This window comes from Dendropsophus ebraccatus, chromosome 1 (genome assembly GCF_027789765.1).
Source record: "Dendropsophus ebraccatus isolate aDenEbr1 chromosome 1, aDenEbr1.pat, whole genome shotgun sequence".
Taxonomy (NCBI): domain Eukaryota; kingdom Metazoa; phylum Chordata; class Amphibia; order Anura; family Hylidae; genus Dendropsophus; species Dendropsophus ebraccatus.
The window spans coordinates 211742407-211769921 of NC_091454.1; the positions used below are offsets into that span (position 1 = coordinate 211742407).

Genomic DNA, 27515 nt, shown 5'->3' on the forward strand with positions numbered 1-27515 from the left:
GATGTGTGCAGGATCGCAGCTGCCTCTCATTACCTCCGGCCCCGGGCACACTGATGTGTGCAGGATCGCAGCTGCCTCTCATCACCTCCGGCCCCAGGCACACTGATGTGTGCAGGATCGCTCACACTGCAGCCACCCCACACACATCAGAAGCCCCGTCAGTGCAGGAACGTGTATATATATATATATATATATATATATATATATATATACATGTTACTGATGGGAAGGGGTTAATCTGTCCCCCCTCCCAAAAAAAAATAAATTATAAAAATATAAAAAAAATCAATCATGTTTCAAAATGGTGCTAATGAAAGCACAAAAAACAAGCTCTCACGTGGCTACAGTTGTCAAACATGGTGTAAAGTGAAACTGGCTCAGTTGCCCCTAGCAACCAATCAGGTTTCTCCTTACATCCCTAACAGACTGTTTAGAAAATGAAAGGTGGAATCTGATTGGTTGCTAGGAGGCAACTGAGCCAGTGTCACTAGAGAGCATGCTGGTTTAGTATATTCAAGGTTATATGACTATCTTTCACAACAAAATTCAGTCTCCTGAGAGACTGTCAAAAATTGCCAGTGCTGACTATATTTCAAGTCATCATGGCGGGGTATTGGGAAAAGTTTTCAACTAGCAATAATCACGCCTCGGATACACCTCATTGGCTATGATACTGCCACTGCGCAAAGCTGAGGGTGATTGGAAGAAGCTGCACCCTCCATCCCTGGGACTCTGTACACATTGTGGAGTAACCACCCTGTGCAGCAAAGGATTCTGGGAGTAGATATGCTAATGCAGCCCCTCCCTGATGAGGGAAGAAACAAAGCCCACATGCTGGGGGTGGGGAGGATGACTTCCTTTCAGTTCCTTCACTGTATTAGTACAGGCGGGTTTTTTTTTATAGGTTTTTTATACCTTTCCATCTGATGTCCCGTCCAGAGAACACCCTGCAATAAATGGACAGGCGAAAACAAACTCAGATGGGAATATCCCTTTAAAAAATGTTAAAATGACAATTGGTCAATTAAAGGGTTAAAAGTAACATATTTAGGCTGTGGTGGCGCACACAGTATTTTTGGTCAGCAGTTTGCAACCAAAACCAGGGAGTGGATTGAGAATGCAGAAAGGATATGGCTGACATTTAATGGCAAACAATTGCCCTTATTTTAACCTCTTAGTGACTGGCAAAAATCCTTTTCACAGCATTCATTAAAGGACAACTCCGGCGAAATTATTTTTTTGCTTATTTAACACACATTACAAAGTTATATAACTTTGTAATGTGGTTAAATACCCGGTCTGGCCCCCTTCCCCCACTTTCCAACCCCCCACCCCGGAAGTTAAAGAATGTATACATTACCTATTACGGTCGTCACGGTCCTCTTCTCTGGTGTCGGGTGACATCAGAGCTGGGGGGTGGTTCGGGTCTTCTTCCTCTTCGGCGTCTTCATTGAGAGTGAATGGGAGAGAAAAGGCTGCTGGTGCACATGCGCACCAGCAGCCTTTTCATTGGCTGGAGCGCATCACATGGCTTCCAGCTTGCTCAGCCCTGATTGGCTGAGCTTGCTGGAAGCCATGTGATGCGCTCCAGCCAATGAAAAGGCTGCCGGTGCGCAAGCGCACTGGCAGCCTTTTCTCTCTCATGGACCCGGAAGCAAGAGACATCGCTGGACGGCGGAGGCAGGTGACGGTGAGGCGGACGGCGGGCGAATGGAGTGGCGATCGTCACCAGAGGGATGGTGAGTATGGTGTCTGTGTGTGTCTGTGTTTTTTTTTGGGGGGGGGGGGTCCCGCCGGAGTTGTCCTTTAAAGGGGAACTATCGGCAGGTTAGACGAGGAGGAGGGTATCACACACCGTCCTTCTCAGCGTGCCGGGCTCTATAGGGGGTTAGATTTGTCTAAGGGCCCTATTACACGGGTCGATTATCCTGCGAAAAATCGTTATATCGTTCGAACTTAAATGATAATCGTTCTGTGCAGTTGCAGGCAACGATCGAAAAATCGTTTGTGTGTCGTTGATCGTTGATTTAGATCTGAAGGCCCTATTCCACGGAATGATTATCGTCCATAATCTCGCTCCAACGACCGCTCGTTAACGATCACGATTTTTTTTTTAGCGAACGATAACACATAACACACGTGGGAACGTGAACGATATATGTAGTGTAACGATTATTTTGCGGTCGTTTAAAACGTTCTCCGGGGTGATCATGACCGTACGACACGGATGGGGGCTGATTCGGCCGATTATCGTTCCTGTGGAATAGGGCCCTTATTCTCTTTAAAACATTAAAAAATTAAATAAAAATATACATATTAGGTATTGCTGCGTCCGTAACGACCTAAACAATAAGAAATTATGAACGTGTTAAAAAAAAAAAAAAAGCTGTGATTCTTGTACTTTGTTAACCCCTTCAAGACAAAGCCCTTTGATGCATAAAAGTCCGGGTCAGATTAAGGGTACTATTACACGGAACGATAATCGGCCCGATTCAGCTGATTATCGCTCCATGTAATAAATACGGAGGTCCTGATCACTCAATGACAGATGCTTGTTCTGTCACTGAGTACCTTAAACACAGCGATAGATATAGATTGCGGCTTTTAATGCTGCGTTTACACGGAACGATTATCGCGCGAATTTGCATGATAACGATCAAATTCGAACGATAATCGTACGTGTAAACGCAGCGAACGATCAAACGACGAGCGAGAAATCGTTCATTTTGATCTTTGAACATGTTCTCAAATCGTCGTTGATCGTTCGCAAAAAATCCGCAGATCGTTCCGTGTGACCAGTCGTTCGCCGATTTAACCGAAAATGTGTGAGATAGGCTTAAGCGATCGCAACACTAATTTTCCGTACAATATATCGTTCCGTCTAAACGCTGATCGTGATGAAAAAAAAAAAACGTTACTCCGACATCGTTAATCGGACGATCAGGCCAATTATCGTTTCGTGTAAACGCAGCATAAGGGGTTAATGAGACGCAGCTGCAGGATCGCAGCTGCCTCTCATTACCTCCGGCCCCGGGCACACTGATGTGTGCAGGATCGCAGCTGCCTCTCATTACCTCCGGCCCCGGGCACACTGATGTGTGCAGGATCGCAGCTGCCTCTCATTACCTCCGGCCCCGGGCACACTGATGTGTGCAGGATCGCAGCTGCCTCTCATTACCTCCGGCCCCGGGCACACTGATGTGTGCAGGATTGCTCACACTGCAGCCACCCCACACACATCAGAAGCCCCGTCAGTGCAGGAACGTGTGTGTATATATATATATATATATATATATATATATATATATATATATATATATATATATATATATATATACACACATGTTACTGACGGGAAGGGGTTAATCTGCCCCCCCCCCCCCCCCCCCCCCCAAAAAAAAAAAAAAAATTATAAAAATATATAATATAAAAAAAATCAATCATGTTTCAAAATGGTGCTAATGAAAGCACAAAAAACAAGCTCTCACGCGGCTACAGTTATCAAACATGGTGTAAAGTGAAACTGGCTCAGTTGCCCCTAGCAACCAATCAGGCTCCTCCTTACATCCCTCACAGGCTGATTAGAAAATGAAAGGTGGAATCTGATTGGTTGCTAGGAGCAACTGAGCCAGTATCACTAGAGAGCATGCTGGTTTAGTATATTCAAGGTTATATGACTATCTTTCACAACAAAGTTCAGTCTCCTGAGAGACTGTCAAAAATTGCCAGTGCTGACTATATTTCAAGTCATCATGGCGGGGTATTGGGAAAAGTTTTCAATTAGCAATAATCACGCCTCGGATAAACCTCATTGGCTATGATACTGCCACTGCGCAAAGCTGACTGACCCTCTGCACAGCTCCAGCCACAGCTCCAGCTCTCCTCAGCCAGCTTAGTGTGACGGAGCAGAGTGCACGCAGAGCAGACAGAGACACAGAGCAGCACGCAGAGCATCATGGGAGAGCTTATGCTAATACGCCACCTCTTAGTCACGCTGACGTCCCCATCACGTGATTAGGAAGGACGGCTCCTACCGCCGACTCTGCTCATCTACGTCGTGATGACGCAACGCGTATGGACTTACTGGCGTCTGTCAATAAAGTTATTCAATGTATTTTGCCATAGCAGCAGCGTCTGACGTCATTGGCGAAACCGGGAAGTGTCTCTCGTGGGAGTTTCTGTTAGAAGGGCGGAAGTGAAGCGGAAGTGAATTGCCGACCTGATATGGGCATGTGATTTCCGATGGTCTTCCTCTGGGGAAAGAGAAGGTGAGGTCGGCTGTGTTGGGGTTCAAAGGTCACATGACCTGTGTTGTGCGTTTAACCTTCTGGGTCGTTTGTGGAGCGGTCTATTCCTGGAGAGAGGGGTGTGGAGCTGCAGAGAGAAGCTTTGTTTGCAGGGGGGGCAGTGTCCTGGGGAGGTTTTCCTTGGACTGGGGGTTATCCACTTAGGAAAAACAGTTTTAAAGATAAGTTTTAATGTAGCAGCAAGACAATACCTCTGTCTGTGATGGTGCAGTCCTTAAAGGGGTCCTACAACTTTTTTTTTTTTAGGCCTATAGCACAACACATTCATTGTTACTTATGGTAAATGGTATATATAGGGAGTATTATGGGTCTAGACCAATGTTATATGACATAACATACTCTTACATAGATATAGCAGCATCAATAGGTTTGTAGTGCACCCACATGGATTTGTCTAGCGGGGAGAGGACAATAGGCCCAGACGCTGCTCCTAGTACTGCACTCGGACATGGCCTGTTTATTGTGCTGATCGATATGGGTCCCGTAGATAGGACCCCCCCCCCCCCCCCCCCAATTGATCAAGCACTAATGGCTGTCAATAAAGTAGTCCTAGAGAATCCCTTTAAATAATATATGGTGTAAAGTTCTGCAGCTGTCCAGTACACTGTGTGCCTCATTTATCTCCTTGCTGCTCATAACAACCACTCAGAGCTTAGTTTTCATTGTGTGTTGCTTATAACAACCAATTAGTGCTTAGCTGTTAGTCTTTGTTTCCTATAACAATCAGCGCTTAGCTTTTATTTTTCAAATTGTTCTAGAAACACAAAAGCTGGGCTCTGATTGGTTGGTATAAGCAACAGAGACTGAAAACTGAGTGCTGATTGGTTGCTATGAGCAACAGAGACTGAAAGCTGAGCCTCTGGTTGCTATGAGCAACAGTGACTGAAAGCTGAGTGCTGATTGGTTGCTATGAGCAACAGAGACTGAAAGCTGAGTGCTGATTGGTTGCTATGAGCAACAGACTGAAAGTTGAGCCTCTGATTGGTTGATATGAGCAACAGAGTTTGAATGCTGAGTTCTGATTGGTTGCTATGAGCAACAGCGAGAAAACTGAGCTCTGGTTGCTACGAGCAACAGAGACTGAAAGCTGAGCCTCTGGTTGCTATGAGCAACAGAGACTGAAAGCTGAGCCTCTGGTTGCTATGAGCAACAGAGACTGAAAGCTGAGCCTCTGGTTGCTATGAGCAACAGAGACTGAAAGCTGAGCCTCTGGTTGCTATGAGCAACAGAGACTGAAAGCTGAGCCTCTGGTTGCTATGAGCAACAGAGACTGAAAGCTGAGCCTCTGGTTGCTATGAGCAACAGAGACTGAAAGCTGAGCCTCTGGTTGCTATGAGCAACAGAGACTGAAAGCTGAGCCTCTGGTTGCTATGAGCAACAGAGACTGAAAGCTGAGCCTCTGGTTGCTATGAGCAACAGAGACTGAAAGCTGAGCCTCTGGTTGCTATGAGCAACAGAGACTGAAAGCTGAGCCTCTGATTGGTTGCTATGAGCAACAGAGACCGAAAGCTGAGCCTCTGGTTGCTATGAGCAACATAGACTGAAAGCTGAGCCTCTGGTTGCTATGAGTAACAGAGAAAACTGAGCTCTGGTTGCTATGAGCAACAGAGACTGAAAGCTGAGCTCTGGTTGCTATGGGTGACAAAGACAGTGTTACTGTTAGATACCAAAGAGCTATTATGACTTGATCTGTGAACACAACCCATCCCCCTCCTCTCCTCCGCACAGGGTTCCTCCAGTCATGCTCTTCACCTTCATGAGAAAACAGACTGGATAAATGAATTCCGTGTCACCAGCGGCCACTCAGTACGGCAGCCCAGAGGGCCAACGACGCAGGAACCTGAGTGGCCGCCATGACCCGCCTCAGATGGGTTACCAAGGAGCTGGACGAGAGAGCGCGACCGATGAGGTGGATAAGATAAAGAGCAAACTACTGACAGCATGGAACAGCGTCAAATATGGTGCGAGGATGGTGATGGATTTATCTGCATCTGGGAAAGCTGGGTGCCAGAGAGTGCACATGCAGCTACCATAGGGAGGCACCCAGCTTTACCAAATTCTTAGAGGGCAATATTCAGATTTCCTAGTTAGAAGTGCCTGACCCTGTAATGGCAGCCATATTGGTTGTCACCCAGCTTTCCCGAGAGCAGATATAATAATAACTACTAAAAGAAATATACATACTAATTTTAGTTTGAGAGTAATTTCTCTCTGATTTTGTCGGACAGGTTGGACGGTGAAGATGAAGACTCATTTCAACAGGTCTACCCCCTTATATTTGCTGGGCAAACACTACTCCTTCCGAAACGAAGGTGAGAAGGTTGCGGCCAGATAACAATGTGTACAAACCAAACAAGAACAGGAATCTCACAAAACATACAGATTGCACCACGTTTAGTTCGATCTTCATAAGAAGAATAAAAATAGACGGTATAACCCCCATTCCTGTTATTCCTTGTTATGTTCCCCTGTCCTCACAGATGACATTGAGCGGTTTCAGCAGGACTTTGTCTCCAGGGTATGGCTGACGTACAGACGGGATTTCCCTGCGCTGGAAGGGACCCAGCTGACTACAGACTGCGGATGGGGCTGTATGATCAGGAGTGCTCAGATGCTGCTGGCTCAGGCTCTTCTCATACATTTTCTCCGCCGAGGTCAGCAATGCCTCTTTACTCATTGGAAGTACATTTACTATCAGCCATACACAGTCCTTACACATCCACAATCAGGGACAGTCAAAAGACATTGGGGGAGATTTATTAAACTGGTGTATAGTAGAATTGGATGAGATGCGTCTAGCAACCAATCAGATTCCATCTTTCATTTTCCAAAAAGTCAGTGAGGAATAAAAAGTGGGAATCTGATTGGTTGCTAGGGGCAACTGAGCCAGTTTCACTTTAAACCAGTTCGATAAATCTCCCCCCGTTGTCTTTATTGCTCTCTTCACTTGTCTCTGTAGTACTGCCCTCTATGTACAATAATATAACTACTATAATACTGTTCCTATATACAAGAATATAACTACTATAATACTGCCCCCTATATACAAGAATATAACTACTATAATACTGCCCCCTATATACAGGAATATAACTACTATAATACTGCTCCTATATACAAGAATATAACTACTATAATACTGCTCCTATATACAGGAATATAACTACTATAATACTGCCCCCTATATACAGGAATATAACTACTATAATACTGCTCATATATACAAGAATATAACTACTATAATACTGCTCCTATATACAAGAATATACTACTATAATACTGCCTCCTATATACAAGAATATAACTACTATAATACTGCCCCCTATATACAGGAATATAACTACTATAATACTGCTCCTATATACAAGAATATAACTACTATAATACTACCCCCTATGTACAAGAATATAACTACTATAATACTGCTCCTATGTACAAGAATATAACTACTATAATACTGCCCCTATATACAAGAATATAACTACTATAATACTACCCCCTATGTACATGAATATAACTACTATAATACTGCCCCCTATATACAAGAATATAACTACTATAATACTACCCCCTATGTACAAGAATATAACTACTATAATACTGCTCCTATGTACAAGAATATAACTACTATAATACTGCCCCTATATACAAGAATATAACTACTATAATACTACCCCCTATGTACATGAATATAACTACTATAATACTGCTCCTATGTACAAGAATATAACTACTATAATACCGCTCCTATGTATTAGAATATAATAAAACATGTTAATGTGTTTTCATCTGTCTTTGTAGAGCTGGACACGGTCTGTACTTATGTTATTCTCTGTTTCATTCAGATTGGTTGTGGCCAGAAGCATTGAGCACCATTCTAGTAGAGATGGAGCCCCTCCGCTCCTCCTCCCCGCCCACCCATAATTCTCTCTCTTCTACATCATCACCTACCTCTCATTCACGCCGTCAGCACTCCCGCACAGCATCCTGTCCTAGACCTCATGTACAAGTTCCCCACCAGGAGGATATCCACAGGGACATCCTGCGATGGCTCTCGGACCACCCCGAAGCCCCCTTTGGTCTCCATCACATGGTGAAGTTAGGGGGGAGCCTCGGCAAAAAAGCTGGAGACTGGTATGGCCCCAGTATTGTGGCTCACATCCTGAGGTGAGGAAAATGTGCTGGGCAGAGAATAGTAGACGACTTGGTCTGACGAATGTTCCCCCTGAGAAACTCCAGTAGTATGCAGAGTACCCCCCAACTTTCAGGTTATCCAGGCTTAGAGAAATATGGCCGCTTTCTCCCAGAAACAGCAGCACTCTTGTCTCAAGGTACAACACGACCTAAAGACAGTGGTGGTGCTGTGTTTGCAATGAAGTAGCTGTGCTTTTTATAGTCCAGGATAACCCCTTTAATAGTCTATGCAGGGTACTCCCTGACTACCCCATTGGTTACTGCACATTACCCTCAAACTTACCCACTAGTCTCAGCAGGATGACCTAGTGCTGGGGAAAGTGTACTGGAGTGAACAGGCTGCACTGTGCTGTCGCATGATTTACACAGGACACCACTATAGATAACATGTGGAGGGAGTAGGGGTTACTGATGCACTGGCTTTGGAAGGTACTATGTGAGCAGAAAGGAAAGAAACAGCAGCAACAGGATCATAGCAAGGAGAGGGTTTTACCACTAACCTGCTGTGTTGAGAAGGAACTTTCATGAGCAGCACAGCAAGACAGGGGCTACACTAAGCACTGAACTGCTACTACTAAAATGGTAAGGAAGCATTGATCTACCTTGCATGGTCAGTACTGCTGAGCACAGAGAAAGTCTCACCGTTCCTGCACACAGCCCCAGGTTTGATCTGTCCCCTGCCCCCACTTCTTGTGTTCTGTCTTGCTCTGATTGTTACTAGAGACAGGTTTCCCTTAACAACTGGCAGTGGACAGTGGTCAACACTTTAGAGCTGTTTTTATGAAGTAATGAGTCGTTTTAGGGGATTTACAAACGTGTTACAAATCACATACACCATCACACGGAGGGAATGACAAGGATTATATCACTAAGATTAACCGGCCGGTTTTTATTGATTTTGTATTGGTCTTTTCAGGAAAGCTCTGGAAACATCTCTTCAGGTCCCGGAGCTGTCTGTGTATGTGTCTCAGGACTGTACAGGTATGAGGTGCGGCGAGGAGCAGGACTGAGGGGGTGTGACGGGTACTATCATTAACCCTTTGTGTCTGCTCAGTGTACAGGGCCGATGTGGAGCAGCTGCTGGATGCAGTTGATCCTCGTGTAGATACAGGAATTGCAGGAAGAGCGGTCATGATCCTCATACCTGTTCGCCTTGGCGGGGAGAACTTCAATCCTGTGTATAAGCAGTGCATTAAGGTAATAGGAGCTGTGTATGACCCCTACACACTCTGTCCTCTGCAGAACTAACATCAGCCTTATAATCTTGTCTTATTTTCAGGAGTTCCTGCAGATGCCATCTTGCCTGGGCATTATAGGAGGAAAACCTAAACACTCCCTGTATTTCATTGGTTATCAAGGTCAGTACTTCTGTATATCATCCCTGGTCCTCCTCTTATATATGGAGGAGGGAAAATGAAAGGTGGCGATAAGACAAACCCCGCTGACAGCGCTACTAATCCACATCCCTGTCATGTACCCAGAAACCTGGGCCCTGCCCCATTCACATTAATAAGCTCATGTCTAGGCAGCCATGGTCACCTATTCCTGTGCATAACGTAGTGTTCTTGTATTGTCAGATAACCACCTGCTGTACCTGGATCCACATTACTGCCAGACGTATATAGACACCAGTATGGATGACTTTCCTCTAGATGTAAGTATGGCTTTAGATTTGTCAAATCTGTGTGTGTGTGTGTGTGTGTATAATATATAAATAAATAAATATATATATATATATATATATATATATATATATATATAAAAAACCAATATATCACATATACTTCTAATCACAGTTGTCGCTCTGTACATTACTGATCCTGCAATACATCCTGTATTATTCTACTGTCACTATTCTGCTGGTGAGGTCTCTTTGTACATACATTAATGATCCTGAGTTACATTCTGTATTATACCCCAGAGCTGCACTCACTATTCTGCTGGTGAGGTCACTGTGTACATACATTAAATTACTTATCCTGTACTGATCTTTAGATACCTCTTGTATTATACTCCAGAGCTGCACTCACTATTCTGCTGATGCAGTCACTGTGTACATACATTACTGATCCTGTATTATACTCCAGAGCTGCACTCACTATTCTGCTGATGCAGTCACTGTGTACATACATTACTTATCCTGTATTATACTCCAGAGCTGCATTCACTATTCTGCTTATGCAGTCACTATGTACATACATTACATGCATACGTTTTCTCCACAGACGTTTCACTGTAATTCTCCACGTAAGATGTCTATTGTTAAGATGGATCCCAGCTGCACAATCGCTTTTTACGCCAGGGATCGGGCAGATTTTGGAGCACTTTGTGATCATCTGACAAAGGTACACGCCAGGACTTACTGCAGAGATAACACATGGACATACTGCTTTACAGTGTCTGTCTGGCAGCGGTGTTTCCGGGTCTTTCCTGACGTATTTCTCGTCCCTCAGGTACTGAGTTCTCCATCATCAGAGGAGAAGTATCCTGTGTTCAGTATCTCAGAAGGCCAAGCTCAGGAATTCCACATGGCAGAGGTTCTGCCGCTCTCCTCGTACGTCCTCGCTCATCGGAAGAGGAGTACAATGGCGCAAAGACCCAGCTCAGACGAGTTTGAGTTCTTATAACCCACTGTCCGGGGTGCACAGGCGGAGTGCCCCCCACTTGCTGTTACAATATCTTTTTAAATGGGCCACGGCACAAGTCAAGCTCTGGCTAATCACGTCCTTATTCATGAAGGGGTCTACTGCTGAGGAGGACGTGTCCCCCATTCACTAACAACCATCAGCAAGGTGGAAGACTAGACAATCCTGCACTGACGCAGCCGCATAAGTGCACAGGTCATAAAAAACAGCGCCATTCATGACCACAGGCTGCGTGGGGTATTACAATTCTCCTCTTTTCTAATGTAGGGGACTAAGCTGCAATACTGCACACAGCCTGTGCATAAGAGGGGCGCTGTTTCTCCAGTTTGTTTGTTTTTTTAAATTCCATACAACCTCCTTTATTGTCACAGTTTCCGTTCAGTAGGTTTTAGAGAGATATAACATACTGTTGGGATCTAACCTCAGGTACCCTCACCCAGAATGAGGGGTGCCAGATCACTCCATGATGCGTATACAGCCATTTTTAGCCAGCTCTACAGGGGAGGCCTAGGACGCCACACTATAGGATGGTGCAGCAGTCCTTCCCCTATAGTCATAGTTGATGCACCATGACACTGTTTCATCCATAGACCTCGCTTATAACTATATATAGAGACACGAGAAGAAACAGGGTCTTCAGAGAAAAGTAGATCACTGTGATAGGATCAGGCAGCTAGAAAACCTCCATTATGGGGGTCTGTATTATTTGTATGGGCAAGGACACCCCACCTATAGTAGACTAGGGGCTCTAGCAGTGTTGGACCACTGGGACTCCCCATAGGACCGGGTGAGGGGGTTCTGGTCACACTTGGTAATTGGGGAGTGTAGTGGATGTAGGTAGGTACTCACTACATGCAACTGCATCAATACATCATTAGAGATGAGCAAATCTCGAGTATATAGAGTCCGTCCGACTCAAACGTGCAGCATTTGATTACCAGTAGGTGAAGAAGTTAGATGCAGCCCCAGCCTATGGCCGTATTTATGTTTTACAGGCTTTATACCACAACACACCCTCCAGCTGCTGACTGCCTATTTACAGATATAGATAGACAACTGCTAATCAGTGGCTGGTGGTTGGAGTGTGCCAGTGCTCATGAATATCCAGGACCACTGAGCACATGCACATAATGGAGAGGACCAGATATTATCCATGTTATTAGGGAGGATATTTCTGGATCAGCTGCACAGGACAATGTAGGTGATACATCATTCTGTTCAGCTTCTTCGTCACTAGTTTATATACCGTAGATAAACTGGTGGTATATACCTACTGACAGAAACTTTAAAGGGGTATTCCCATGTCTGCTTGTGCAGGCTGATCACCCAGGGTCTGACAGCTGAGACCCTCACCAATCCCTAGAATGGGGGTGCAATCACCCAGCGATGCATAAAGCCATCAGCGCTTCATTCATTCTCTAGAAGGCTTGAATGCTTTTTAGTTCAGCGTTGTATGTCAGTCCCATAGAGAGTGAACAGAGCGCTTCATTCATTAGGGGGCAATTTCATCCACTATTCTCGAGATTAGCGGATTCCTGGTGGATGGGCCTTCTAGCAGTCAGCTACTTCTCCCCTATCCTATGGAGCTGACATGGGAATATCCATTGGGCAGTTCCCTAACCTACGGGCTGGCACACCCCCGCACTGACAGGCTCTATTATTGACCATGGGGAACGGTCAGTCCAGCGTCTTTGCAGCCTCCTTTTTTGGGTGAGTTCTTGGTTCTGGATCTGCTGTGGAAGGTTTACCAGCAGATCCTGTATATGTATATACATCTGTCTTTAGGATATAGAGAGGACATGGCACCAGTCACCTGACGGCTGTCCTTACCGTTGTGTGCTGCCGTTCCTTCTGGAAACGTATGAATGCACTGACCGTCGCTACCAATCTCTTGGTTGTCTGTATACTATATAGCAGGGATAGGGAACCTTGGCTCCCCAGCTGTTGCAAAACTACAACTCCCATCATGCCTGGACAGCCAAAGCTTTAGCGGTCCAGGCATGATGGGAATTGTAGTTTTGCAAAAGCTGGAGGGCCTAAGGTTCCCTATAGGTATACAGCGTAGAGATGACAGCTCCTCTTAGCATTATACTACTGGTTACAATAGGGGTTAAAGGGGGGTATACAGACCAGCACTGATCTCTCCTGTGATTGGTCTAAGAAGAATCACCTGACCCCCTATTGTAAATTCTACATGTCCTAATGGGGACTAAACTGGAATAAAACACGAAATCTGTATATTGTGAAAATTGCTTTATTATCGGGGAAATAAAGCTCGGTTTTTATTGAACAAGTCCCGTTTCCTGTGCTGAACGTCCCTACACGTCCGCTTTGCCGCCCTTCTTCTTCTCCTGCTTCTCCTTGGATTTTCGTCTCTCTCGGCCGAGCTGTCTGTACTTTAACCTCTTGGGGTTCAAGCCGTACGCCCGTAACCTCTGCCCGCTGAACTCTCGCCCGCCCAGACGCAGTTTGTTACCCAACAGCCGACCACCCTTCTTTTTCAGTTTCTTCCTCTTGTCTTTCAAGAACAGGTCGGTGGCCTTGGCTTCTGCTGCCTTAGCCTTGGAAATAACCATGGAGTCCTGTATTGGCGGAGTCTTCTCCTTACCCTGGTGCGGTGGTGGCGGAGTCTTCTCCTTACCCTGGTGCGGTGGTGGCGGAGTCTTCTCCTTACCCTGGTGCGGTGGTGGCGGAGTCTTCTCCTTACCCTGGTGCGGTGGTGGCGGAGTCTTCTCCTTACCCTGGTGCGGTGGTGGCGGAGTCTTCTCCTTACCCTGGTGCGGTGGTGGCGGAGTCACCTCTGCTGGTGTCTCCGCACTGGTTGCCACCTCCTTGGGTGCTGGTTCTGGAGGTAGCCTCTGGTTGGATGTGGCCACCTTGGGTGGAGGTGACGCCAGGGCCTGGTTCTTTTCCTCGGCTTGGTTCTTTAACCTGTCTCGCCGCTTCTTTCCTACTTTTTGTTTGGAAGTGGTGGGAGATTCTGAGTCGTCTTCATTACTGAGGGGAGAAGAAAAGAATATTTAAAAGGGGTTGTCCAGGTTAGTAAACCCCATTCTGAGTCTACTGCTCATTCTTCCAACCAGTGAGGTGACACAGAGCGTCTCCTGCTCCAGGGAACCTGTCCCGTCCTGCATTACGCAGACAACCCATTCATGTGAATGAGCACTGTGTAATACACAACTCCCCCTCCGGAGGCGCTGTAGTAAAATTGAACACTTATAAGCAGGATTTCCCAAAAGGCTGGGACCACTGAGGTCTTCTATAGCCGAAAATCCCTTTAAGAACAGGTTACAGTAAGAGGAGCTCACCTCTGAGACAGAGACTTTAAGACCTGCTGCTTCTTCCAGGCGTTTTGCCCCTTTTGGCTGTAGATGCTTTGATCGTACATGTCCTCCTTTTCAGACCTGTAACATAGATTTTATTTCTGTCCGTCATTGCCGTCCACTGTATGATCAGGACTTCTTGGAGTCCTGCAGGTGCAAGTTTCTGATGATGTCTGTACGACCAGAAGAATTAAGGAGAACTTCCCATTTAAAGGGGTACTCCAGCATTTATTTTTTCTTGCAAATAAACTGGTGGCAGAGACCTGTAATTTACTTCTATTTAAAGAAAATGTACCACAGCACCAGTCTGTTCATGTAAAAAAAGCCAAGCGATTTGCTTTAAAAATATGTCTTCCAGTACTAATCAACTGCTGCGTGTCCTGCAGGAAGTGGTGTATTATCTCCAATCTGACACAGTGCTCTGCTGCCACCTCTGTCCATGTCAGGAACTGTCCAGAGCAGGAGAGGTTTTCTATGGAGATTTGTTACTGCTCTGGACAGTTCCTGACATGGACAGAGGTGGCAGCAGAGAGCACTGTGTCAGGCTGGAAAGAATACACCACTTCCAGCAGGACATACAGCAGCTGATAAATACTGGAAGACATGAGATTTTTAAACAGAAGTAAATTACAAATCTCTGGCACTTTCTAACACCAGTTGGTTTGAAAAAAAATTTCTTTTGTGCTGGAGTACCCCTTTAACAGGCTTCCTATACTATGGGATGTCCATTTCCGCTCTCGCAGGTCCCGGGACTCACCTGTACATGCAGGTTTTCCTTAGAGAACACCATCTGTTCAAGTCCTTGTCATCTGCCCCCAAGATCTGCAGGAAGAAACAACTATGAGTGAGGATGAGAAGCCATCATAGATGTAAGAGTATAGAGGAGGCACTCCGCTCTTTCAGCTGGAGTCTTAACAACATTCCCGATCAGGGTTTCTCATTGAAGAGACTTGTACAGGCAATGCATCATGGTAGAGACTTATTGTATAGGCAATGCATCATGGGAGAAACAGTATGCAAATGATATGCAGCAGCTCTCCTCCAGAAGGAAGAACACTCATATTAGCTGACACTAGGACCAAAGCTGCATCAAGACCAGACATGAGGAACCAGCTGCTGCAAAACTACAACTCCCATCATGCCTGGAGTGCCAAAGCTTAAAGGGGTTATCCAGCGCTACAAAAGCATGGCCACTTTCCCCCTACTGTTGTCTCCAGATTGGGTGCGGTTTCAAACTTAGTTCCACTGAAGTAAATGGAGCTTAATTGTAAACCACACCTGACCTGGAGACAACAGTAGGGGGAGAAGTGGCCATGTTTTTATAGCGCTGGATAACCCCTTTAAGCCAGGCATGATGGGAATTGTAGTTTTGCAACAGTCGGAGGTCCGCCCCAGGGTATGGCTAGAGTTACCTCCTCTGTTGAGAGCCCAAAGTCGCAGGGCACCACCTGCCGGTACTTGAATCGACACGGGAGATCGTCCACTATATCCTCATAATCCATCTTGTAATACTCCTCCACGTACTCCTGGAAACTTCTATCATCTGTAGAGAACACAAGCGTTCAGGAGGACTTCACATTGTGATTGACATGTGACCTTTAACCCCTTTCTCAATGCAGCGATTTCTCTCTTTCAGGGGGGGACTTAAAGGGGTTATCCAGTGGAAAAAAATTATTTTAAATCAACCCGTGTCAGAAAGTTATACAGATTAGTAAATGACTTCTATTTTACAATCTCCAGTCTTCTAATACCTATCAGCTGCTGCATGCCCTGCATGAAGTGGTATTTTTTCCCAGTGTGACACAGTGCTCTCTGCTTCCACCTCTGTCCGAGTCAGGAACTGTCCAGAGCAGGAGAGGTTTTCTATGGTGATTTGCTCCTCCTCTGGACAGTTCCTGACACGGACAGAGGTGGCAGCAGAGAGCACTGTGTCAGACTAGAAAGAATACACCACTTCCTGCAGGACATACAGCAGCTGGTAAGTACTGGAAGTCATTTACAAATCTATAAATTTCTACAAATTTGAGAATTTTTTTGCCAGAGTTCTCCTTTAAATATACAGTTTTCTGTGATCCCATCCACTGCAGGTGGGTGGGGCTTAGGTAATACAGCCACGCCCACAAGAACCCACAAGCCATAGTACTTGTACAGACAGAGAATTCACCTAGACCATGGATGGGGAACCTTTGGCCCTCCAGCTGTTCCAAACTACAATTCCCATCATGCCTGGGCAGCCAAAGCCTTAGCTTCGGCTGCCCAGTTATGATGGTAATTGTAGTTTTGCAACAGCTGGAGGGCCAAAAGTTCCCTATCCCTGACCTAGACAGAAGATTCGGCACCAACCTGGATTGAACACCGGCTTCTGCTTGCTCACAACTTCGGCAAACTTAGACTTCCTCTTCTTCTTTGCGTTCTTCTCCAGCTCCAGACGCATTTTCTTCCTCTCTTTCCGAGACGGGACAGGAGCGGCCTGGGGGTCATATTCTGCATCCATCTGAAAGCAAGCAGAGCTCTACAGTAAGGCCTAGATCCAGGATCAGATGGTGTAATGATATGTAACATAGCCCAGGTGGTTGGCCCAGTATCCCCCATACACTAGCCCGACTGCAGAACTCTTACCACAAAGTTGGGGTCGTCCCAATGAGGTGCGGAGTCCTCCTCTCCAACCTCCATGTTGTCACCGTCCTCATGTTCCTCTCCTGTCCAGTTATCCCAATTCCAGTCCTCTGTGAGGGAGGAGACATTAATGGCACAAGGGTATACAGAGGCTACAGGAAGGGTTACTGACATCCTGGCCTGGCTACAGGAAGGACCGGGATTAGCGGCCACACTGACTATAGATGGGTGAAGATCAAGAAGGGGTCGAGGATTTGAAACAAATACTATAGAGCTACATTCACAGTTCTGCTACCTGTAAATAGAAACAGTCAACGAGCTTGTCTTCAAAGACACCCCCAACATCTCCTATAACACCAGAATAGTGAGCGCAGCTCTGGAGTATAATACAGGATGTAACTCAGGATCAGTAATGTAATGTGTGTACACAGTGACCCCACCAGCAGTATAGCGAGTGCAGCTCTGGGGTGTAATACAGGATCAGTAATGTATGTACACAGTGACCCCACCAGCAGTATATAGAGTGCAGCTCTGGGGTGTAATATAGGATCAGTAATGTAATGTAATGTATGTACACAGTGACCCCACCAGCAGAATAGTGAGTGCAGCTCTGGAGTATAATACAGGATGTAACTCAGGATCAGTAATGTAAGTATGTACACAGTGACCCCACCAGCAGAATAGTGAGTGCAGCTCTGGTGTATAATACAGGATCAGTAATGTATGTACACAGTGACCCCACCAGCAGAATAGTGAGTGCAGCTCTGGTGTATAATACAGGATCAGTAATGTAATGTATGTACACAGTGACCCCACCAGCAGAATAGTGAGTGCAGCTCTGGAGTATAATACAGGATGTAACTCAGGATCAGTAATGTATGTACACAGTGACCTCACCAGCAGAATAGTGAGTGCAGCTCTGGAGTATAATACAGGATGTAACTCAGGATCAGTAAAGTAAGCATACAGTGAACCCCTCCAGTGTGAACCTTTATACAAATAAATAAATATATATAATAGAAATATATATTCACCCTCCAGCATATCGTCATCCTCAAACTGTGGCTTCTGGTCCTCCTCTATACCATAGTAGTCATCACCAAAACATTTCTGCCAGGAAGAAGGGTTTAAAGATCAGTCAAAAGCAACTGCGCCCAGGGTTACAGCCATGCAGTACAAGGTAAAGGGTCATGGGACAAACTCTGACCCCCCAAGATTTTCCACCACTTAGTGTCTAATGGCAATAATACTGTACTGCACTTGTCTCAGGACTAATGTCCAAGAAACCTGCACAGTAGTCACAGGACAGACCTACTACCTGCATAATCTCATCATGTTTCGCTGGGTCAAAGTCTTCCAGCAAATCCTCCTCCGTCACTCCCAGATGCTGCTCCCCCGTCAGCTCCCGTAACTTCTGCAGCTTCTCCTGCAACTCCTTACGCTTCAGATTCTTCAGCTGCTTCAGCTCTTCTTGTTTCTTTTCTTTTTCCTAGAATCAGAATAAATCATGATGGACAATGTGCTGCCGAACCACAGAAACGTCCATCTGTTCATATTAATAGTATGTATTCTTGTATATAGGGGGCAGGATTATAGTAGTTATCCAAACGAAGAAAAAAGAGCTTGCACTCACCAAAAATCGCTGCAAATCAATTCATCTATTCGCTGTTTCTTAGGCACAGGAAACGGTCCGTAGCCATCAGGATGCCCCTGCTTTCACTCCCCCTCCCCACACATGTCTGTCGAGACTGAATAGATGGATTGATTTGCAGCGATTTTTGGTGAGTGCAAGCTCTTTTTTCTTCGTTTGGATTTCACTTAGTCTGTTATAAGCTTTTTGCACCTTCATCCTCCTCCCCGTTGCATAGATTCCTCACGTATATGATCCTAGCTCATGGGTATACAGCAGATACTATACGGACTTTGGTGCTAACTCAGACCTGCTCTACAAGTTGCTATTATAGTAGTTATATTCTTGTATATAGGGGGCAGTATTATAGTAGTTATATTCCTGTATATAGGAGGCAGTATTATAGTAGTTATATTCTTGTATATAGGAGCCGTATTATAGTAGTTATATTCTTGTATATAGGAGCAGTATTATAGTAGTTATATTCTTGTACATAGGAGTAGTATTATAGTAGTTATATTCTTGTATATAGGGGGCAGTATTATAGTAGTTATATTCCTGTATATAGGAGCAGTATTATAGTAGTTATATCCCTGTATATAGGGGGCAGTATTATAGTAGTTATAGTCTTGTATATAGGAGCAGTATTATAGTAGTTATATTCCTGTATATAGGAGCAGTTTTATAGTAGTTATATTCTTGTACATAGGAGCAGTATTATAGTAGTTATATTCTTGTATATAGGAGGCAGTATTATAGTAGTTATACGAACTGGAGAGAGTGGAACGGCTGCACATCCCATCTATGGCTGATACTAATGCCGCTAGGCCTATATTAAAAATCAACACCAGAGTGTCTGTATATGAATTGATCAAGCCATATTGCCCCGTGTACCACCGCGCAGGTCCTCTGGTCCACACGGGTCCCTACGCTGACTCCACACCGTGTCGGTCAGCGACCGCCAACCCCCGCAAAGCGTGCACGTGCAGGGAAGGGAGGCCATGGAACGGCCCTGCAACCCCAATGTCACAGGACCAGACCCAAAAAGCCCCACCAAAACCCAGCCAGCACCACCGGCGGGGAAGGCTGCCCCCAAACGACACAAGTATGGATATGGTATTACACTTACCATTGCTGCTCTCACAGAATGGGGCAGTTATATTATTGTATATAGGGGCAGTATTATAGTAGTTATATTTTTGTATATAGGGAGCAGTATTATAGTAGTTATATTCTTGAATATAGGAGCAGTATTATAGTAGTTATATTCTTGTACATAGGAGCAGTATTATAGTAGTTATATTCTTGTATATAGGAGCAGTATTATAGTAGTTATATTCTTGTATATAGGAGCAGTATTATAGTAGTTATATTCCTGTATATAGGGGACAGTATTATAGTAGTTATATTCTTGTACATAGGGGGCAGTATTATAGTAGTTATATTCTTGTATATAGGAGCAGTATTAGTTTTATTCTTCTATATCGAGGACAGTACAATATAAGTGATTTCAGCTCTGCCTGATTTCTGTTTGCTGGTCCTCACCTTGGTTTTTCTCTCTTTTATCTCTTCTCGTTTCCTCTTCCTCCGATCATCTTTCCTCCTCACTGACTGGGTAATAGTTCTGGGGAAGGTCTTAATCTGGATACACAATGCATAAAACAGTCAGTCATACAGTAATGTAGATCCTAGGATATGATGATTATAAGCGACAGCCACAGTTCTATAACATTACTGGGAATTGCCGCCCATAATGAATCACCTCTTACACAGTCACAACTTACCAAATCAGAATCTGGTTCCTCAAATCTAAAATTGTATTTTCTCTCGAAATCTTCCTGTTTCTTTAAGAAAAGTTCCCCTTCGTCCTCTGAATCTGACACATGAGGAGCCTCCTCTAAAGCTGGGGGGCTGAGGGGAGAGGTAAGAACCTAATGAACATCGTACTAATACTCTAAGGGATTACACTGATCATCATCACATAACTCAACCGTAATAACAAAGGGGCGTGTCCTCCATCATCACATGACTCAACTGTAATAAAGGGGTGTGTCCTCAATCACCACATGACTCAACCGTAATAACAAAGAGGCGTGTCCTCCATCATCACATAACTCACGTTAGAAAAGAAATGCAGTAATGCATCATGGGTCTTGACCATCACAGAAGACTGTGTGTGAGCTGTTCACTTCATCTCCACCCCCCTTCCCGAGACGGCTTATGTAAACAGCATATCTTGCCAGCTGTCTCTGCACTCTGTAATGCCGGGAGGGTAAATAACAGTGAAGTTATCATCAACTTGATCTCCTGGCATCACAGAGTGCAAAAACAGCCAGCGATACTGTTTACATCAGCTATCTCTGAGAGACAGAGAGAATGGCTCACGCACAGTTTTCTGTGTCTTCAGTACAAAGCAGCAGCTTAGAACTGGGAGAAGGAGACAGAAAATGTAATAAGTATCAAACTAATTGTTAGTCTACAGGAGGGGGAGATGATTCAGCATGTATTTAGCCTAAGGGGAATACCCCTTTAATAGTATATTATTGATTTCCTATAAGGCCAATGGTACCGCGTAAAAACAGCATCCTTACCCGGCTGATCATATTTCTCCCCACCAATGACTTATATGTCCTAGTAATTGGTGGGGGTCCCAGCAGTCAGAACTCTACCGATCCTACAGCGATGTACATATAATAATAATCAGAATACACTCACCATTCTTCATCGTCGTCATCTTCCTCCCCCTCAGGCTCGTCTTCCTTGTACTCCTTATTCAGAATATAATCTCTCAGGAATTTCTCGCCTTCATCCAGAGTTGGGTTACTCCAGTACTCCTTCAGATAACCCTGCACAGAGCGGACACCACAGTCAGGGCCGATCCCCACCCAGCTGGCCAGTTATCCCACTGAAGAGCACTGCAGCATGTGGTCACTGGCTGATTACAGAGAACAATAGCTGGGAGGAGAAGCCGATGTATAACTCACCATCTCCTTCACTTCTTCTTTATCTTCTATGTCCTTCTGTCCTTTCAGCCAAGCGATATATTCTTCATCCTCCTGCTCCTGTGAGGTGATGATGATGATGGAACATGTTAGGAGTGGTTATAGGCAGTGGTCTAGAGTGGTTGCAAAGCAGCAGCAGGCTATCAGGGCATGCTGGGAGTTGTAGTTTTTCCTTAGTCACAGGTTAAAGATCAAAAAAGATAAGAACAAGATGATAGTACAGAGCAGCACTGACTGTCACAGGGATAGAAGGGTCAGCTCCAAACCAGAGTGTATAATATCCTGCTGTTCATCTCACACAGCTATATACACACTAACCACAGCTGTACACACACACACACACAAACACACTAACCACAGCTGTACACACACACTAACCACAGCTGTACACACACACAAACACACTAACCACAGCTGTACACACACACTAACCACAGCTGTACACACACACAAACACACTAACCACAGCTGTACACACACACACTAACCACAGCTGTACACACACAAACACACTAACCACAGCTGTACACACACACACACTAACCACAGCTGTACACACACACACACACACTAACCACAGCTGTATACACACACACACACACACTAACCACAGCTGTACACACACAAACACACTAACCACAGCTGTACACACACAAACACACTAACCACAGCTGTACACACACACTAACCATAGCTGTACACACACACTAACCACAGCTGTACACACACACTAACCACAGCTGTACACACACACACAACCACAGCTGCATACACACACACACACACACACTAACCACAGCTGTACACACACACACACACTAACCACAGCTGTACACACACACTAACCACAGCTGTACACACACACTAACCACAGCTGTACACACACACTAACCACAGCTGTACACACACACTAACCACAGCTGTACACACACACTAACCACAGCTGTATACACACACACTAACCACAGCTGTACACACACACACACACTAACCACAGCTGTATACACACACACTAACCACAGCTGTATACACACACACACTAACCACAGCTGTACATATACACTAACCACAGCTGTACACACACACTAACCACAGCTGTATACACACACACACACAAACACACTAACCACAGCTGTACACACACACTAACCACAGCTGTACACACACACTAACCACAGCTGCATACACACACACACACACACACACACACTAACCACAGCTGTACACACACACACACACACACTAACCACAGCTGTACACACACACTAACCACAGCTGTACACACACACTAACCACAGCTGTACATATACACTAACCTGCTCTTTCTTGGTTTTCATGCGTTTTGTTAATAGGTTTGCTGTGGTCTCTCCATCCTCTTCATCATTATCACTGTCCTCAACAAACTTACGGAAACTGCAGATTCAGAGAAAAAAAAAGTTATGATTCCATCAGCCTGTGGAGGGAGGAGCAGACTCCGTGTCACATAGCTCCTCCCTCCTGTCTGTGTCGCCCTGAGGTGGGAGGAGCAGACTCCCTGTCAGATAGCTCCTCCTTCATGTCTGTGTCACCCTGTAGTGGGAGGGGCAGACTCCATGTCACATAGCTCCTCCCTCCAGTGTGCGTCACCCTGTCATGGGAGGAGCAGACTCCATGTAACATAGCTCCTCCCTCCTGTCTATGTCCCCCTGGTAGGAGGGGCTTTCCCACCCTGTAGCACACCTTATATACTGCTCACCTTTCTCGGATCTGTCTCTGTTCCTCTATATATGTCGGAGATCGAGCTCTCTGCAAAACAGGAAGGCAGTTTACATATACAATAATAAAACTTCTTACATTAAATGGATTACATGACTACTTTCTCTCACAAATAGCGCCACTCCTCTCTACGGGTCATGTCTGGTACTGCAGCTCACCCTCCTGTAATTATATAGAGCTGCGCTGCAGTACCTCACACCACCTGTAGACAAGTGTGGCACTGTTTTTTTGTGGTTAAGAATTCAACTCCTTCAAATGGGCGAGGCCAGAAAAGTCAGGCACAAGGGCCCAGGTGAGGGCGGATCCTCAGGGAGCGGGCAGACTTTAAAATGGTCCGGCCCATTGTTTGGACGTCTTGATGGGAATTTTGAGCACAATATTACCTGGTCCTGTATAATCTGGTCTTCATCTTCCGAGCTTTCCTCATCCTCGTATTTACTACAGGAAAAGAAAACCAAGGTGAGCGACCCTCCAAGACCCCCAGACCAAGAGTGGCTACATACTGTCACCCAATGGTCAGAAGATGAACCGCGTCACATGACCTCCTCACCCTTCCTTCTCCAAAATGACTTTTCTTTCATAGTCCTTCAGGTACATCGGCTTCTCCTTGGAGGATTTACTGTGATTGGTGGCAGGTGGATCTGAAGGGAAGACAATGGTCCATAGGTTAGAGGGGAAAAGGAAGAGAATGCTGGGAAAGGAAGGAAGACAAAGAAAAGGAGTAGTAGAGATAAGGAAGGAGGGGAAAGGACAGTATTGCTGCTCTGCACCCACCCTGAATTCTGTGAGCACCAGGTAATACTACATTATGACTCATTCCGCCAGTCACTGGTGTCCAAACCAGATCCAGGTCCTTTAAAGGGGTAGTTCACCCCAAAAAATTATTTCGAATCAACTGGTGCCATAAAGTGTCAGAGATTTGTAATTTGCTTCTATTAAAAAATCTCCAGTCTTCCAGTACTTATCAACTGCTGTATGTCTTGCAGGAAGTGGTGTATTGTTTCCAGTCTGACATAGTGCTCTCTGCTGCCACCTCTGTCCATGTCAGGAACTGTCAAGAGCAGCAGCAAATCCACATAGAAATCTTCTCCTGCTCTGGACAATTCCTGTCATGGACAGAGGTGGCAGCAGAGAGCACTGTGTCAGACTGGATAGAAAACATCACTTCCTGCAGGACATACAGCAGCTGATAAGTACTGGAAGACTGGAGATTTTTTTAATAGAAGTAAATTACAAATCTCTGTTGCTTACTGACAAGTTGATTTGAAGGAAACCTTTTTTATTTTTGCGACCAACCCCTTTAAGAGTGTCTGATCATCCTGCTGGTTGTATCACTATAGGGCGCACACATATAATGACCAGGTGAGGTGACAATCTTACCGCTTTCCTTGTAGAAAGTCACATCCTCCTTGTAGATGACAGGATCTTTCTTCTTGAGAAGGGATAACGTACGATAAAAGTCTTTGTCCAGCTGGGGGTCGATCGCCTGCAGGATGGAAGAGGAGTCAGTATCTTACATGGAGAGTGGTCTACAATAAGATGGAACCCACAGAGTCCTACTGATACAGGGCCAGCACCACCATACATGTACTGGGAGCCCAGCGGCCATCAGAGAGGGCGCTCCTGGACATCCTATAATATAAGGGGGTGCTCCTGAACATCCTATAATATAAGGGGGCGCTCCTGAACATCCTATAACATAAGGGGGCGCTCCTGGACATCCTATAATATAAGGGGGTGCTCCTGGACATCCTATAATATAAGGGGGTGCTCCTGGACATCCTATAACATAAGGGGGCGCTCCTGGACATCCTATAATATAAGGGGGTGCTCCTAGACATCCTATAATATAAGGGGGTGCTCCTGAACATCCTATAATATAAGGGGGTGCTCCTGAACATCCTATAACATAAGGGGGCGCTCCTGGACATCCTATAATATAAGGGGGTGCTCCTGGACATCCTATAATATAAGGGGGTGCTCCTGGACATCCTATAACATAAGGGGGCGCTCCTGGACATCCTATAATATAAGGGGGTGCTCCTAGACATCCTATAATATAAGAGGGGCCCTCCTGGACATTCTATAACATAAGGGGGCGCTCCTGGACATCCTATAATATAAGGGGGTGCTCCTGGACATCCTATAACATAAGGGGGCGCTCCTGGACATAATATAATATAAGGGGGTGCTCCTGGACATCCTATAATATAAGGGGGTGCTCCTGGACATCCTATAATATAAGGGGGTGCTCCTGGACATCCTATAACATAAAAGGGCGCTCCTGGACATCCTATAATATAAGGGGGTGCTCCTGGACATCCTATAACATAAGGGGGCGCTCCCAGACATCCTATAATATAAGGGGGCGCTCCTGGACATCCTATAATATAAGGGGGTGCTCCTGAACATCCTATAACATAAGGGGGCGCTCCTGGACATCCTATAACATAAGGGGGCGCTCCTGGACATCCTATAATATAAGGGGGCGCTCCTGAACATCCTATAACATAAGGGGGCGCTCCTGAACATCCTATAACATAAGGGGGCGCTCCTAGACATCCTATAATATAAGGGGGCGCTCCTGGACATCCTATAACATAAGGGGGTGCTCCTGGACATCCTATAATATAAGGGGGTGCTCCTAGACATCCTATAATATAAGAGGGGCCCTCCTGGACATCCTATAACATAAGGGGGCGCTCCTGGACATCCTATAACATAAGGGGCACTCCTGGACATCCTATAACATAAGGGGGCACTCCTGGACATCCTATAACATAAGGGGGCACTCCTGGACATCCTATAACATAAGGGGGCACTCCTGGACATCCTATAACATAAGGGGGCACTCCTGGACATCCTATAACATAAGGGGGCACTCCTGGACATCCTATAACATAAGGGGGCACTCCTGGACATCCTATAACATAAGGGGGCACTCCTGCACATCCTATAACATAAGGGGGCACTCCCGGACATCCTATAACATAAGGGGGCGCTCCCGGACATCCTATAACATAAGGGGGCGCTCCCGGACATCCGATAACATAAGGGGGCGCTCCCGGACATCCTATAACATAAGGGGGCGCTCCCGGACATCCTATAACATAAGGGGGCGCTCCCGGACATCCTATAATATAAGGGGGCGCTCCCGGACATCCTATAATATAAGGGGGCGCTCCCGGACATCCTATAATATAAGGGGGCGCTCCCGGACATCCGATAATATAAGGGGGCGCTCCCGGACATCCTATAACATAAGGGGGCGCTCCCGGACATCCTATAACATAAGGGGGCGCTCCCGGACATCCTATAATATAAGGGGGCGCTCCTGGACATCCTATAACATAAGGGGGCACTTCCGGACATCCTATAACATAAGGGGGCGCTCCCGGACATCCTATAGTCTGCCAGTACCCACCACATCATCCTCACTGTCTGACTCGGAGCTGGAGGATCCGCTCTCCTCTTCTCCTCTGTCTCCATAGCGATCCTTCACTGTACAGGACACAAAGACATCATCTCTTACTCCAGTGTTCTCCAGCCTGTAGCAGAACTACAACTCCCAGCATGCCCTGACCCTATACAGCAGCCTGGGGCTCCCCAGCCGGTGCACAACAACAACTACTGACAGTGAGTTGTCAGGGCCTGCTGGGAGTTGTAGTTTTGGACCAGTTGGGAAGCCACAGGTTGCAGACCGCCGCTCTACATGATCTGATGCATGCTGGGAGTTGTAGTTCCATTAGGGGACTATAATTCTCTCCATTGAAGTAGTAATCATTTCCCGGCCGGGGGAAGGGAAACACTTACGCCGCTGCAGCTCCTCCTTCTCCCGGTAGCGGTCATAGCGCTCGGCGAACTTGCGGTTAATCTTCAGCTCCGCCATGCTGTTCCCGACCAGGAACCACGTTAGCTGATAGAACACGCCCACTGATTTACGTCATGCGTTCCAATGTGGACAGTAACGAATCCGAAGTGAGCTTTTTGCGTTCCAACGTACAACAGCCAATCCTCTTCGTGGGGGCGTGGCGATAAGCAAC

The 27515-nt window shown here is 45.8% G+C and overlaps 2 protein-coding genes and 2 non-coding genes across 4 annotated transcripts; 1 reads left to right on the top strand and 3 right to left on the bottom strand.

Annotated features, from left to right (window-relative positions):
- Positions 1–550: 550 nt before the first annotated feature.
- LOC138780784 (U4 spliceosomal RNA) lies at positions 551–691 on the bottom strand. The gene has a single exon (XR_011361349.1). It is a non-coding gene; the product is annotated as a U4 spliceosomal RNA (small nuclear RNA).
- Positions 692–3700: 3009 nt separating this feature from the next.
- Positions 3701–3841, bottom strand: LOC138780761 (U4 spliceosomal RNA). The gene has a single exon (XR_011361347.1). It is a non-coding gene; the product is annotated as a U4 spliceosomal RNA (small nuclear RNA).
- A 173-nt stretch (positions 3842–4014) lies between these two features.
- Positions 4015–12214, top strand: ATG4D (autophagy related 4D cysteine peptidase). Its single transcript, XM_069946566.1, has 11 exons — positions 4015–4268; positions 6036–6268; positions 6536–6619; positions 6788–6961; positions 8153–8474; positions 9418–9482; positions 9556–9698; positions 9781–9859; positions 10079–10155; positions 10727–10846; positions 10955–12214. The coding sequence occupies exons 2-11, from the start codon at positions 6085–6087 to the stop codon at positions 11126–11128; spliced, it is 1422 nt and encodes a 473-aa protein (XP_069802667.1). The 5' UTR covers positions 4015–4268; positions 6036–6084; the 3' UTR covers positions 11129–12214.
- A 1170-nt stretch (positions 12215–13384) lies between these two features.
- KRI1 (KRI1 homolog) lies at positions 13385–27393 on the bottom strand. The gene is made up of 19 exons (XM_069946556.1): positions 27286–27393; positions 26897–26973; positions 24853–24958; positions 24023–24113; positions 23856–23910; positions 23453–23502; positions 23034–23130; positions 21700–21777; positions 21431–21561; positions 20500–20626; positions 20261–20356; positions 18404–18574; positions 18120–18195; positions 17089–17195; positions 16813–16963; positions 15882–16012; positions 15227–15291; positions 14455–14550; positions 13385–14143 (listed from the first exon to the last, which is right to left on the bottom strand). Exons 1-19 carry the CDS (start codon positions 27359–27361, stop codon positions 13465–13467), a joined length of 2460 nt encoding a protein of 819 aa, XP_069802657.1. The 5' UTR covers positions 27362–27393; the 3' UTR covers positions 13385–13464.
- Positions 27394–27515: the final 122 nt, after the last annotated feature.